Here is a 16303-nt window from a genome sequence, read left to right as displayed (position 1 = left end):
ATGATTTAGGGTTAGGGTTAAGAATGGTTGGGAAGGTGAGGGATGTCAGGAAGCCACTAGAGGGGAAAGAGATCATTATGTCAGAAATCAGAGGTCAAGAATTAAGGGTGAGAAAAGGTCATCCTAATTAGTAATTGTGATCCCTGGTAATTTTAGCCAGAAGTAATTTGAATGTTGGGATTGAAAGACATTATGCAAGTGGGAAGTACAATTAAATTTTTAAAAAGTTTGTCTATGAAATAGAAGTACTGGGAGATAGCTTTAAGGGTTAATAATGTCAAAAGGTGGTTTGTTTTTTTTTAATGAGATGTTTGTAAAAAGTAGGAGTTTGAAGAGGCAAGCTCTCAAAGATGTAAGATATCAAGGGCACAAATAGTTTGGGTGTAAGGGCCACCTCTCAAGAGATTGATAGTATGAAGCAAAGAATGACCTACTTACCCATGTTTTGGCAGTATAATCTCCATTAAGATAAAATCTAAGGGACATTGAGTTCATTTAGGTTCAATGCTTTGAATGTGAAATCCCCTACCTCACAGTTTTTCCTAATTTATTTTGTGAGCATAAATCTTTTTTTTTTCTAAAAATAATCAAGATACAATCCTATCTGTATCTTAATCATGTAAGCATAATTCTGAAAGAACCTATTTCTAAAATTACACAGCAGGTATAGTGTTCTGACATCTCTTTTCTCTATTATGTGAAATTGTGGTTCAAACACACCCATATAGATATATCTGGATTGTTGGGGAATTATGAATACCTGATAAAAATGATTGTATCTTTAGCATAAGTTTTGGGGCATACAAGGCCACTCACAAAGCTCAGGGTCTTGGGTTGCTAACGAGAATCTGGCTTTATTGTGAGACTGGAACTCTTAATAAACCTATATCTTTTTGGCATCTGCTAATATTCACCACAATGCTTATTTTTCAGAGGGAAACTGAAAAGCACTAGGAGATTGTTATGGCCTCAGCTAGTTCATGACAAAAACAAGACTTGTCCTGTTTTCCTTTCTCTATATTACAGGTCATCTCAAATGGTTAAGACTGCAAGAGAGCACATCTTCCCTCCAGGAGCCAGGCAACCTATAAAACTAGCATCACTCGTCAGTATTTAAAAGTTATATTGGTAGGAGCATTCAGAGAATAGGGAATGGCCCAGCACACTTTTGAGACATAATATGCCATTTAAAACACTGGACAGAAGTCAGGACTGCATTTTTTCTTAAAGCCTTTAATTTCATAGACATGATGGAAATTTTACAGACACACATGGAAAACTTAGACATGATCACAGTTTTGACAGTGTAGACAAACTAACCATATCGCTAGCTGTACTATCAAGGTTGCCTTCATACCACCATGATACCTTCTTTCTTTTAATCCTGTTCTCAATTCTTATTTTTTCCCATCTTCATACTTTGTTCTTTGTCAAACTAGTCTGTGATCTGACCATACTGATACAGCTGATTCAAGAATTATCTCCACATCATTAAGGAGTCACTTCCTACCATTGAAATATAATCAATTTCTTCTCATGATGTTTTTCAGTGCTAGCCATGTCTATTGAGAATTTTCTTGATGTCATTTTTCATGCTGAATAGAGATACAGATTTTTTGGTAGTCTACAAGTCTGACCTTTCTCATTCTTTATTCCTGATCCATCATGGTACCTTTCTAAACAGTCGCCTAACAGGTAAGCTAAGCGTGTTTAAGCTGATGAATTTTGGATGAAACATGCTGCAGAGTAGTATGGCAGGGGGAACTAGTACTCTTCTCCTTCCTCTTCACCTTCTCCTTCAACAGAATCCACACCAACCTCCTCATAATCCTTCTCCAGGGCTGCCATATCCTCCCGTGCCTCAGAGAACTCTCCTTCCTCCATGCCCTCCCCCACATACCAGTGAACAAAGGCACGCTTGGCATACATCAGATCAAACTTGTGGTCCAGGCGAGCCCAGGCCTCAGCAATGGCTGTGGTGTTGCTCAGCATGCACACAGCCCTCTGTACCTTGGCCAGGTCACCACCAGGAACCACAGTGGGAGGCTGGTAATTGATGCCAACCTTGAAGCCAGTTGGGCACCAATCCACAAACTGGATGCTACGCTTTGTCTTGATGGTAGCAATGGCGGCATTGACATCTTTGGGAACCACATCCCCACGGTACAGCAGGCAGCAAGCCATGTATTTACCGTGGCGAGGGTCACATTTCACCATCTGGTTGGCAGGCTCAAAGCAAGCATTGGTGATCTCTGCTACAGAAAGCTGCTCATGGTAGGCTTTCTCAGCAGAGATGACCGGGGCATAGGTGGCCAGGGGGAAATGGATTCGGGGGTAGGGCACCAAGTTGGTCTGGAATTCTGTCAGATCCACATTCAGGGCACCATCAAATCTCAGAGAGGCAGTGATGGAGGACACAATTTGACTAATAAGGCGATTCAGATTAGTGTAGGTTGGGCGTTCAATATCGAGATTTCTGCGACAGATGTCATAGATAGCCTCATTGTCTACCATGAAGGCACAATCAGAGTGCTCCAGGGTGGTGTGAGTGGTCAGAATGGAGTTGTAGGGCTCAACTACAGCAGTGGAAACCTGTGGGGCTGGGTAAATGGAGAATTCCAGCTTGGACTTCTTGCCATAATCAACAGACAGCCTTTCCATCAGCAGAGAGGTGAAACCAGAGCCAGTCCCACCACCAAAGCTGTGGAAAACCAAGAAGCCTTGAAGACCTGTGCACTGATCAGCCTGTTAGAAAGGAAAACGATAGCAAGAATCAGTTATTTTGTACAGTTTTCATTTGCTTTGTTTTTATTTCCTGCTACCAAAACTATAAGCTTTACATTATGGAGTATGTGAAGAAATATCTCAACTCAAACTGAAGCAGCCCCAGTCTACTGAGTCAGGTCCATATCATCAGTAGACCTAAACCTATCCCAATTTATTGAGTTTATTAAAGGAACTATTAGCTACAAACAAGCCAATGTCTCTAATTTCCTTCAGAGAGGTGTCTGAGGGATGGCAACTACATCTGTCTACCCGTGGTTAAAATTCCTAGCAATCTAGAAGTAGATAAAGAGAAATGTTGCTTTCTCAATCTTTAGCTGGTCTCAATCAACAGGCCATAATACTGAAAGATATTCCTTCTTTCTAGAGCAGCCTCACAGGAATATTGTTTAATTTGTGCCTAAATCAGGTTTAATGCTTACCTGTCTATAGACTTTGACTGGAGAGTTGTCAGCAATAGTGGACAAGAATTACAGTCTTATCCTTAAAGAAGGTAATTTTAGTACAGTTGTCTAGGTTACCTTTGTGCAGGTGTAGGCAATGAGTCTGGGAAAGCTCTGAAATGTTTTCTGGAGGGAGAAGGGAGACCACGGCAGGAGAAGAAATTCTATCCCTTCGTGGTTGCCAAAAATTGTAGGAGTATGAAACAGGTAGATAAACACCAAGGGGGTTAATAGAGGGAGCAGGTGGTGATGAAGTAAAAATGAATAAATACTCCTGATATTTTAAATTAAAGGATTTAATTATAACAAAAATGAGAGGGAAAGAGATTCCTTCAGCCAAGGGAGCAGAGCACAGAGCCAGAGACCCACACCTGCCATCCTTTAACCAAAGCAAAGCCCAAAAAGAGCCCACAGCGTGGGTCTCAGCCAAATTTATCTCTTAAGCCCCTGTACATCAAATGAGGATGTAATGTAAAAGGATGCTGGGAATGTAGCTCAGGTGTGGCAAATTTTCCACCTGCACATCTTTTATAGTGAGATTTGAAATAATTGTTCAGGCTGATTGCTGAATGATTATTCTAAGAATTCACTTCCCTGTACAACCACAAATAATTCCTAAAATAGCCAAGTTTCTCCACCCTTGGTCCACCATAACTATTAGGATTAAAATTTGTTTTTCTATTATTTTTATACTTACCAGTTTCCGAATCCTGTCTAGAACAAGGTCAATGATTTCCTTGCCAATAGTGTAGTGCCCACGGGCATAGTTATTGGCAGCATCTTCCTTGCCAGTGATCAGCTGTTCAGGATGAAAGAGCTGACGGTAAGTTCCAGTACGAACTTCATCTAGAAGATAGACATAAACATGGTTATAGGGATGGGAAAGAAATAAATGACATATGAGGGGGCCTTTATTGCTATAGCCAGACCTACCAATGACAGTTGGTTCTAGATCTACGAACACTGCTCGGGGGACATGTTTGCCAGCCCCCGTTTCGCTGAAGAAGGTGTTGAAGGAGTCGTCTCCTCCTCCAATGGTCTTGTCACTTGGCATCTGCCCATCAGGCTGGATACCATGTTCCAGACAGTACAACTCCCAGCAGGCATTGCCAATCTGGACACCAGCCTGGCCAACATGGATGGAGATACACTCGCGCTGTGTAACAAGAGTAGAGAAAGTCAACTTTGTAATAGATCTCATATAATAGAAAAATCTACATGGCTCTTGATTTCAGCCCCAAGGTTTCCAAAGTTTCTCTCATAATTAATTGCTTTTGTAAAACATTTTAACTTTCCATGGGCTTAAAAAAACCCCAACAACAAGTAGTATTGAAAGTAGTCGTATTATGAAAATTTATATGGCAGGGAAGGGGCAAAATCAATTTTGGCTTCATTTCACCAAATCAGAGTTGTCTGGAACCATCTAGGATTTCATTCATAAGACATCAACAAGCCCACCTACAAAGAATTAAGGGCCAATTACTACCATTTCTTTCATTTTAACTAAATAGGGGGCTCTCCTTTTGGCTTCATATTGGAATCAGCATCCCCACTGCGGTTCCCATACAATAATTCTTTTTTTAAAGGCGAGACTAGACTGGCATTTTCTTAGCACCCTCTCTGCTAGCCTGTAAGTTTCAGGCGAGCTTAGTCACTGCTTCCTGCCTGTGCAGCACATGTCCAGCCTCCTTTCTCTTCAACGGAAGGCCAGATTTTTGAGCAGCAACTAGCACAGACAGGAAGCAAGTCTAGAATTGCAAAGAGGAAATATCTGGCCCTCAGACTGGGTGGGGGAAGGGGAAGAGAGAAGAATGAAGGCGCTATTTAGACCACAGCAGCAATTGCGCCTGCCTGCCTGCCTGCCTGCCTGCCTGCCTGCCTGGCTCCCTCCCCCCTAGACTGGATACTGGACAACTGCGGCTGTCCACGTCTGCAGAGGCTGCATCGGCCCCTCCCCACCTCTCCGGGGGAAGTTCTGCTCAGTTCAGCCCCTCCACATCTGTCTTGAGCGCAGCAGGGGATTATCTTCGGCCCAGATCTGGAGCCAGATCCGATTTCTGCTCTGAAAATCCCTGACTCCTCCCGCCTCTGCCCTCCCCTCCCACCACCTGCTCCCACGCGCATTCCTAGCCCAGCCTAGCCCAGCGGAAGCTAGGGAGGCCGGGTCAGGGAGGAACAGATGGCCATGCTGCCATTAGATGCTATTGTCTTTCCAAGGGTGGCCTGGAAAGGCTGCGTGACCCTAATCCTGCTTGGGCCTTGCCAAGCCATCGACGTTATTTTTCATTAGCTTAAGTTTTTTAAAAGTTGAAAAAGCAAGCCACCTCTCCCTAAGCTAGGGGCGGGACTTCCCCTCCCGGGCTCGCGCCTCTGCAGTCTTGCAGAACCGCAGTCTTTGGGAGGGGAGGCTGGTACCCGGGCGGGCGGGTGCGCGCTTTACGCAGACTGGCCGCGTGCTCGCGGACGTGTGGCAGGTTTTGTCTGCCTGGCTCTTCCCGCCCCCGCCTGAAAGCGCGGGGAGACTGCGGAAGCAGAGGCGCGAAGACGACCTCTGCAGGCGCGCGCGAGAGGGAGGGGGAGGGAAAAAGAAGGAGGGCGTCGGTCTGGGCGCGCGCGGGAAGAGATACTGCAGCCAGTGGCCGGGGCGGAAAGAGCGCGCGCCCCACCTTTCCATCCAAGTCAGGGGGCTGGGGAGGCTGGCTCCACGCTGCATTGCGGTCCCACGCAAGAAGTCTGAGCCTGCAAATGGGGCCACCCTCCTTCTCTTTCCCTTAGTCCAACCCAACCGTTTGCCCTAGCCCGGAATCCCAACCTAACATTCCCCAGCCTCATCCCTCCCTCCATTCGCTGTCCTTACCCCCATCTTTTTGCCCCCTGGCTTTGGAAGTGCTGGAGGCCCCCTGGCCTGAGCTCCCAGCCCTCGTGCTCCCCATCCGATCCTAGCCCAGCCCTGAATAGCCCTGCCCACTCACCATGATGGTTAATGGGTTAAGCAGCGGCTGCGACGGCAGGAACAGGGATCCCCGGGTTCTCGTTACAGCCCCCGACAAGCTAAGAGTCGAGGTAAGTAACACACTGAGTGGAGGGAGGTGCGGGAGCCACTTAAGTAGCAGCTCCGGGGAAGGGCGGGGACAAACCGGCCACACTGCCCAGCCCCTCCTTCTGGGGGGCTGGGCCTGCGCTGTCCCCCCCCCCCTTTCCCGGGCAGAGCAGCCCCGGCTGCTGCGGCGGGGGAACCCCGCCCCGAGCCCTCGAACTGGAACAGTGATCCACCCCCCCATTCCTGGCTATGATGAAGGGAGGCGCCCTCCTTTCAAGATCTTGGGGTGCTTAATTCCTTCATGGTGGCTCAGAAATCCCAATAAAAAGCACCAAGCAAGCAACCACTGGAAACCCCGACTCCATAAGCACACTGCCCTCAGACACTGAACTCAGAAGGGCCTAAACGTCAGCCATCTGAGAAGCCCACACCGAGGGAAGAAACGGCTGCTAAACCAACAATATATGTGAATATAATCCTCTCCCAGGTAGTTGTTCATCTGTCGGACCCCATTTCCACAGGCTCTCTCCCGTCTTGCATCACAGTTAACACTTTCTCCCTACTGCCCTCACCCCCAAACAAGATCTCCACAGACCAATGCTTAGTTGGAAATTTTAGACACCGTGCCTAGTGCTGAAAGAACGCCATCCTGAGGCCCAAAGACAGCCGCAGAGCCATGCAGTGTGCTAAATCCTGTGTCTAAATCCCTCCTCCCAATCCAGGCCCACTTAACCCCACTCAGTAAACCCCAGTAATTTCCAGATAAAATGTGAGGTTTTTTTGTTTGGCATTTAAATCTTTCTGCATGCCGATTCCTTACTGTTCTAGGGTTCTTAGGCTTTAGATCCTTTCACACATTCTAAATCCATCCATATAGACCAGGTCCTCATATATAAAACTGCCATCTTCCATCTCCAAATCTTTGTGCAAAACTGGCTCTTTTCCGTGCTGGGAATGTTCTCTCTTCATTATCTCCACCTTTTAGATTCTCTGCCTTCTTTAAAGATTCAACTCCAACAGTATCCTCTTCCTCTGTTTCCCCACCCAGTTGCCTATCCTTCTTTGGCTACTTTCCATTTACTCTCATGTGTACATAATCATTTACTTTTTGCCTCCCACATTAGAAGGTAAACTCCTTGAGGGCAGGGACTATTTTTGCCTTCTTAGCCTAATGCTTGGCACGTAATACTAGCTTAATAAATGCTTGCTGATTGGTTGAAATGCATATTCCATGTGTATATCATTGGCTTTGGGTCAGATGGGAGCTCCAAATGTAACCTCTAAGATATCTCATTATCTCTTATCATTTTATTTATCTTTCTTTAAAAACTCTTACTTTTCGCCTTAGAATCAATACTGTTTATTGGTGGTAAGGGCTAGGCAATGGGGTTTAAGTGACTTGCCCAGAGTCACATAGCTAGGAAGTGGTCTGAGGTCAAATTTGAACCCAGGACCTCCCATCTTTAGGCCTGACTCTCAATCCACTGAGCTACTCTCTTATCATTTTAGAATAGAATTCTGTGGAACTGCTGACATGTTTGAATTTAGTTCAGTTTCTGGGTGACTAGGACTGGAATATTCCTATCTTGTCTATCCTTATGTCCTCATCTAGGTCTAAAAGTGACAGTGACAGTCTCTTCCAGACTCCCTCCTGCTTTCATTTGGAGGTTTTGATATTTTCTAAGGGTTTGGAGTTTTTTGGTGGGGGAATAGCGGTAGGCCTAAGGAGCTCCTAGCAGAGGGGCAGGAGTTGGGGGAGGAAAGGAGGAAAAGAGGGAGAGAGAGAGAGAGAGAGAGAGAGAGAGAGAGAGAGAGAGAGAGAGAGAGAGAGCACAGTACTGTACAATAAAAATATAGATGGTTTTTTGGAATGCAGCCTCCAACATTATATCTATAGTCTCTCTCAGCAAATATTTTTTGTTACTATTTTTGCTGAGAAAATGAGGTCATTTTCATGAGCTCCCTCATTTCTTTTCCATACCACAAGATCCTCTATATCTTTAGTCTTTTTGTTCCCCAGTTTCTGAGACAGAAATGGTTAAGAACAATCTCTTTACTCATGCTATCAATCCCATCCTATCTATCAGCTCCAGGATCTTGCCCAAACATTCTTTCCCTTTAAACATTGAAAAAAGGGTTGGCTGTGAAATAATGAAATATTGCTTTTAATTCTTTTTTCAAATTAAGAGCTGCCTTTTCTCCCTTCCATTCTCCTCCCACCTCATCAAGAAAGCAAGAAATGCAAAATCTGTTACAAACATGTATAGTCAAGCAAAATAAATTCCCTAATTTAAATTTGTCAAAAAAAAGTCTCAGTCTTCCCTCTGAATCCATTACCTCTCTATCAGGAGGTGGGTAGCCTATCTTATCATGAAACTTCTAAAATTGTGGTTGTTCATTGTGGTTATTCATTGTGTCAATCAGATTTAAAAAGTTTCAAAGTTGTATAAACTTTCAAAGTTGTATCAATCTGAATTAAAGATTACCAAAGTAGCTACAACAAAGATTCTTTAATCCTGGAGAGTAAATTGCAATCTAAGGTCAACATACAGCACCAGGCGGAAGATTGCCCCTGCACGGGGTGATACATTTTATCAGGGAGAAAATCTCATGGAAGGCACAGCCTCATGAAGCTGTTACCTAAATTGTTTTTGTAAAAAGTCCATAGAGAAGGCTAGGAAGGTTCTGGAGGTACAGCAAAAGAAAGGGGATGGGGTTAAGTTATTTTACAAAATATTCAGAGGCTGCAGGAGGCAGGGGAAGTGGTAACATCAGGTTTATTTTTTTTAGTTGCCTTACTCAAACACTTTTGTTGAGGGAAGTCTTTAAAGAAATACATTTTGCTCTATTCCAAAAATTTTAGTCTTCTTTTCTCAGTGGTTTTGTTTTTCTGGATGAAATTATCTATTATTACCAACCACTAATTTCCAGATGAGTGGCTAGGTGATAAAGTGGACAAAGGGGCCTGGAGTCAGGAAGACCTGAATTGAAATCTGACCTCAAACATTTACTAGCTGTATGACCCTGGGCAAGTCACATAATCCTGTTTGTCTCCGTTTCTTCATCTGTAATTTGAGCTGGAGAAGGAAAAAGCAAACAACTCCAGTATCTTTCCCAAGAAAACCTCAAAAGGTATTTCAAGTACTCATAATCAATGTCATTTGGTATAATAATAGCTAACATTTATATTGTGCTATTTGTCAGAGTGTACTAAATATTTTACCATTATTTTATTTGATCCTCACAACCTTGGGAAGTAGATATCATCATTACCCTCATTTTACAGATGAGGAAACTAAAGAAAAACTAAAATTAGAGGAAACTAGTGTTTAAGTGACTTGCCCAGAATTACAAGTTTAGTAAGTGTCTGAGGTCAAATGTGAACTCAGGTCTTCCTGATAACAGGCCCATGGATCTATCCATTGCACCATCTGTGCCCTTAAGCATACACACACTAATGATCTGTTTTATATGTAAGAATAATGTAGTTTTCCTGCCTTTTTTTAAAAACAGCAATTATTTTTAGTCTTGTCTATATGGGATTATAATTGTTATTACTGCTTTTAAAAATCTTCTTAAAGCATAAAAAATTTCTCTAAGCCCTTCATTTTAACTCTGCATAAACATTTCTGTTTCAAATGTATTTCTTATAAAAAACATTATTAATTCTATTCTTTTATCCTCTTGCCTTTAATGGATGACTTCATCTCATTCATATTCATGACTATGATTCTTAATTTTGCTTCATCATATTCTCTTATCCACATTGTTCTCTACAACGAAGAAGGGGCCCCCTTTATCATCTGCCCACCAAAGTTAAAGTTTGATTTGCTTCTGACTATTCTCAATTTTATTTTCCTATTTCCCCAGCTTAATTCCCTTCTACTTCATCATCCTTGGTTGGTTGTTGAGTTTAGTGTATTTTTACACCAAACTCTTTGTGTTTCTGTGTTCAACCCTCCTTTTCCCCCCCAAAGAGGAAACCACATAATCATAAGGATTCAGAAATGGGAGAGAAGCACAGCACTGTGTCTTGTTTTTAAAACATCAGATTGCAGAGTCATATTTGATACTAGCCAACAGGGAAAGGCCTGTCAAAAAATGAAGCCAAATCTAGTGCAAGCCAGAATAAGTAAGTGAGGTTTCTCGAATATGATCATGAGGAGAGGAGAAAGCTGCAGAGCTAGATTTGGGCAGCTAGGTGATTGAAGGGGGAAAGTGTCACAGCTTTTTCTTTTTAGAAGAATGGGAATTTAGAGTTATGGCAGAGAATAAATAAAAACTACAAAAATCAGTTGATGATTTCTGAATTGGGCCTGCCTTCTGTGCCATATGTCTTTTAGTGTTAAAAAAAACAACAACTATAAGAAGTCATAATGTTTGATTCCAAAATTTTTTGCAATCATTACAATATTAATTTGGGTCTCTTTATTTGCTCATCATTATCCTCAATTCCCAAACCACATATATCCTCAGTACAATCTGTTTTATTTTTTCTCTATGTATTATCCTTAACAATCTTTCCTACAGTGCTGGTTTCTTGTCATTTCACTCACTGACTGCTCACATCTCTGACTGCAGCAGTGGCATCAGGCCACAGCCAATGGCCAAGTCATTTCACTTAATTTCACGGAAGCCATAGCAATCACAATCCAGTCACTTACTCTGATTGCTCTAATGGCAGCCAGGCAACCAGGAAGGCCTAATCCAAGGTCATTGAAAGGAAGAGAGGATATCAACCTTGGATGCTGACACATACAGATTGCTTCCTTCTTTGTCTTCTAAGATATCCCATCCAGATCTCACATTTGTTGTTGTTCAGTCATGTCTGATTCTTCACGACCCTGGGGATCATACAGTCCTTGGAGTTTTCTTGGCAAAGATACTGGAATGGTTTGCCATTTCCTTCTCCAGTGGATTAAGGCAAACAGAGGGTAAGTGATTTGCCCAGGGTCACATTATCTTGTGTCTGGAAATGGATTTGAATTCAGATCTTCCTGACTCCAAGCCCAGCACTCTGTCCATTGAGCCATATAAATGTCTCAGATTTCACATAGGGAAGTACAATTTTTTTCTGTCCTCTCTCTGTCTCATAGAAGGTTGGGCACAGGTATCTTGGCTCTCATGGCGTATCCCATTCCTTGGTTAGTCTCCCTCTGTAGAAATTTTCTGGGCCCTTGGGTTTCTAACAGATGAACATGAGATGCAGAATTATTGCCTACACTCTTGTGCTGGACTGGGTCTGACTCAGACCAATCCTCTGGTAGTTTATGTTTGATCTTGGAACAAAGTGAGACACTCCTAGGTGATTCAATAGCTAACAAAGAGATATAACAAATAGCTATGGCAGGAGAATATTCAACAAGGACACCCCATGTTGATTCAGTTGAGCAAAGGTGCCAGTCATCAAAGAAGGTCCACAGCAACTCCTAGCTATTTACTCAAGTAGCCAGGAAATGATGTCAATAGTCTGAACTTTTAGAATCCCCAAAGATTGTTTTCAGTGAGGATGGTTTCAGAACCTTTTAAGTAGAAATTAGCTTTACTTTCATGGGAGCAGGAGTTAGGATATTGTTCTTACTATATTACTCCTACATTATCTTTTTCCTGATTTTTTGTAACTAATGTTGTCAGGCTACAAATGAACAAATAAAAAATTATTTATTAAGGACTGACTGACCTGTAAGATTAGATTGAGGAGTTAGGTCCAAATCCTGTGCTCCCAAATTCTGTATTCTTTCCCACCTATATCATGACATTAATTCAATAGAATTCAAAGGAATCTAAATGTTCTGTTGAACTTGCAAAACAAACAAATAAACACCTAAAACTAATGACATGGAAAGTACTGTCTTGGGTAATGGAGATGCAAAAACAAAATTAAGATATTCCCTGCTCTCAGCATGGATACAGCATATATAGTTTCAGCTGCAAGTCAGATGGAAAGATCCAGGGGTCCTTAGGGTACAGCAGTAAGGCAGATGGTAAATGTATTTTTTTTTAGTATCAGTTCCATTAATATATCATTTTCTGGCATTGAACCATTTGATAGCTCCAAGGACTTTAGTGTTCAGAATTTTCTTGGCTGCAGCTGCAATAGGTGCTGAGGAGGTGGGGGTTGTGAACCTGAAGAATAAGTTGCAAGGTCACATCTTCATAAATGTTGTTTTCCTAGATGAAGGCTGGAAATAAGACTGGTCATATATCTAGTTCATGGATAAGCTACTGTTCCCAGGACTCTTGGGCCAGGATCCAAGGCTGGCTATTGGTTGTGTTGGGGATGGAAGGCCGTTCACCACAGGAATTGTTTCCTTGAAGGAAGATAATCTCAGGGCCAGACTGAAAGGAGAACTGATGATCTGGAGACACTTTATAATGACTGGGGGGACATTAAAAAATTACTTTAACCCTGAACCTTTTCTCTTTTTTCTTATTCTGATTTCTCTTTAATTCTCTCTCTCTCTCTCACTCTCTCTTTCTCTCTCTCTCTCTCTCCCCTCTCTCTTCCTTTACCCTCTGACTTAGAATTAATACTAAATATCTGTTTCAAAGCAAAAGAGCAGTAAAGGCTAGACAAGTAGGGTTAAGAGACTTGTCCAGGGTCACACAGCTAGGAAGTATGTGAGGCCATATTTAAACTCAGAACCTTCTCTCTCCAGATCTAGTACCCTATTCACTCAGCCACCTAGATGTCCCTTTCATTCTCTCTTGACCTGATTTTAATTTGCTTTTTCATGAACTTTAAAAATGTTTGTCCCCTTTTTTTACTATTTCTTCCATTTTTCTTCTTCCTTAAATTATTTCTTTGTTTTTTCTTCCTCCTTTATGTATTTATGCTGTTTTCCTGGATTATCTCCTTATTCTTTCTCTTTTAGGGGATTGGTTAAAAGGATGCTCTGAGGTGGATTATAGACTTCCGGTTAAGATGGCGGCAGAGTAAGGAGCAGCTGCTCAATCTCTCCTGACCGAACCACACAGAACCCCTCAAGGGGAAATAAAAACGAGTCCAGAGGAACGAAGGAACCCCACAACAGGGCGCAGCATTGAAGGTACGCAGAATCGGGGCATTTCCACACTTTAAAGGGGTGAAACAGTTCACACTAAAACACGAGAGGAAGAAGCCCCTCCCCCACCCCCCACACCACACAAGCCGGTAAACAGGACTGGGGCAACCAGAAAATCACTGGCAGCCCCTGAGCCCGTACCTGTGCGCTGCAAGACGAGGGACCCCAGGTGGCTGGGACTTTCCCTGAGCGCCCACGTGGGTGAAGGCACCGCCTCCGGCCGGGACAAAGGCCCCTAAAACTCGGCCTTTCCCAAGCTCTGAAGGCATCGCCTCAGGGGCAGGGCCCTAAGAGCAGCAGCGCAGGCAAAGGCAGTGCCCTAGGCTTGAATAACGATCTCCAGCCCAGGCTTGGACCTCCAGTGAGGACCCGGTGCAGACCGGAGCACGGCTGTGGAAGCAGCCCCAAAGACTGCTGAAGGAACCTCGGGCAGAGGGGCAGACCGGGAACTACCAGGAGGCCTGACCCCGAGGACAAGGAGACCGGAGCCCCCCCCCCCCAAGCTTGCAAGGCCCAGGCAGACCCGGAGTGGAAAGACAAAGCGGAAAAGGGGCGGGGCTAACAATGGCCAGCAATAAGGAAATCCAGAAGAAAAAGACCATCAAGAGAAACTCTGGACCACTGGACAACTTCTACACAGAGAAAATCCAGACAACAGAGGAGGGAAAACAAAAATCCAAACCTCCCCAAAAAAATGAAAGCTGGTCACAAGTTATGGAAGAGTTTAAAAATGAAATGCTAAGGAAGATGGAAGAAATCTGGCAAGAAAATAACAGTTTAAAAGGCAGAATTTCGCAATTAGAAAGTGAGACAAGACAACTGAAGACCAAAAATGACCAGATTGAAAAGGAAAACCAATCCTTAAAGGCTAGAATCGAACATTTAGAAACCAATGATCTCTCAAGACAACAAGAACAAATAAAACAAAGTCAAAAGACTGATAAAATAGAAGGAAACATGAAATATCTCAAGGAGAGAGTGACAGACCAAGAAAACCGGTCTAGAAGAGATAACTTGAGAATCATTGGTATTCCAGAAAAGGCAGAAATTAATAAAAACATGGACTCCATACTCAAAGAAATTATTCAGCAAAATTGCCCTGAAGTTCTACAACAAGAGGGCAATATAGACATTGAAAGGATCCATAGAACACCCTCTAAACTGGACCCAGAAAAGTCAACACCCAGAAATATAATAGCGAAATTGAAGAGCTTTCGAGTCAAAGAAAAAATCTTACAAGAAGCCAGAAAGAGACAATTCAAATATCAAGGAGCACCAATAAGGATCACACAGGATCTGGCAGCCTCAACACTAAAAGAACGCAAGGCTTGGAATACAATATTCAGAAAGGCAAGAGAACTGGGCCTTCAGCCACGAATGAACTACCCAGCGAAACTAACCATATACTTTCAGGGGAAAGTATGGGCATTCAACAAAATTGAAGAATTCCAAGTTTTTGCACAAAAGAGACCGGGACTAATTGGAAAGTTTGACACTCAACCACAGATATCAAGAGAAAGATGATGAAAAGGTAAATAAGAAACAGAGGGAAAAGAAAGAAAACTCATAGTCTTTTAAGCTTGACTCTTTAAGGGCATAAATAAGAGCTAAGTATCTGTATTACTAGGTGGAGAAATGCTAGGTATAATTCTCTGTAGTGAACTCTATACACTATTATAATATTCACTATTATAGCAACCAGAAGAATAATTCATAGGGAGAGGACAGGATACTAAATGGTCTAAGATGACATGGGGGGTGGGAAAGAGGGGAGGAAGAGTAGGGGACACCAAGAAAAATCCGAGTAAATAAGAAAAATAAGATATTCTATTACACACAAAGAGGGCATGGGAAGGGGAGGGGATAAATACTACCATAAGAAGGAGAGGAAGAGAGCATTAAGAGGTAATAATCAAACCTTACTCTCAGTATAATCAACCCGGAGAAGGAAGAGTAGCTTTATTATCCATCTGGATAAAAAACTCCATCTAACCCTACTGAGAAAGTCAGAAGGGATAAACCAAAGGGAGCAGGGGAGTGGGGAGGCCAAAAAGGGAGGGAAGAAGAAGGGGGAGGGAATTCATTCGGTCTTTAAAAAAAACAAAAATAAGGGAACAACAAGGGAGGGGACAGAAAGGGAAGTCAATCAAGGGAGGGGATAAGGGATACCGGCTGAAAGCAAACCACTGGTATAAAAGAAAATAGTGCAATAAGAAGGAGTGGGTCTAGGGGAGGATACAAAAAATGTCAGTGAATACACAACTAACAATTGTAACTCTGAATGTGAACGGGATGAACTCACTCATAAAACGGAAGCAAATAGCAGAGTGGTTCAGAAACCAAAATCCTACCATAGGTTGTCTACAAGAAACACATATGAGGCGGGTAGACACACACAAGTTCAAGGTTAAGGGTATGAGCAAAATCTTTTGGGCATCAAATGAGAAAAAGAAGGCAGGAGTGGCTATCATGATCTCTGACAAAGCCAAAGTAAAAATAGGTATGATTAAAAAAGACAGGGAAGGTCATTACATCCTGATTAAAGGCAGTATAAACAATGAGGAAATAACACTGCTCAATATATATGCACCAAGTGGTATAGCATCCAAATTCTTAAAGGAGAAACTGGCAGAGCTCAAGAAGGAGATAGATAGTAAAACCATAATAGTGGGAGATCTAAATATTCCTCTTTCAGATCTAGATAAATCAAACCAAAAAATAAATAAGAAAGAGGTAAGAGAGATGAATGAAGTCCTAGAAAAATTAGATCTAATTGATATGTGGAGAAAAATAAATAGGGACAAAAAGGAATACACCTTCTTTTCAGCTGCACATGGTACATTTACAAAGATTGACCATGTAATAGGGCATAGAATCATGGCAAACAAATGCAAAAGAGCAGATATAATAAATGTAACCTTCTCAGATCATAATGCGATAAAAATAATAATCAGTAAGGGCACCTGGACAGG

General features: G+C 42.6%; 1 protein-coding gene across 4 annotated transcripts in view; it reads right to left on the bottom strand.

Moving 5' to 3' along the window:
* Window positions 1–1213: 1213 nt before the first annotated feature.
* The window catches only part of LOC123250341 (tubulin alpha-1B chain), a 92546-nt gene continuing 77456 nt past the window's right edge, over window positions 1214–16303 (bottom strand). The window contains exons 1-4 of one of the 4 annotated variants that reach the window (XM_044679374.1): window positions 6200–6274; window positions 4161–4383; window positions 3925–4073; window positions 1214–2745 (exon numbers count right to left, since the gene is read on the bottom strand). In XM_044679374.1, coding sequence (XP_044535309.1) covers window positions 1765–2745; window positions 3925–4073; window positions 4161–4383; window positions 6200–6202 — 1356 coding nt within the window. In that variant the 5' untranslated portion in view covers window positions 6203–6274 and the 3' untranslated portion in view covers window positions 1214–1764. Of the gene's footprint in view, window positions 2746–3924; window positions 4384–6199; window positions 6275–16303 lie in introns of those variants that run through there. The other 3 variants (XM_044679371.1, XM_044679373.1, XM_044679372.1) reach the window with 3 other exon arrangements.

This window comes from Gracilinanus agilis, chromosome 5 (genome assembly GCF_016433145.1).
Source record: "Gracilinanus agilis isolate LMUSP501 chromosome 5, AgileGrace, whole genome shotgun sequence".
Lineage (NCBI taxonomy): Eukaryota > Metazoa > Chordata > Mammalia > Didelphimorphia > Didelphidae > Gracilinanus > Gracilinanus agilis.
This window is presented reverse-complemented; position numbering and strand designations above follow the sequence as displayed.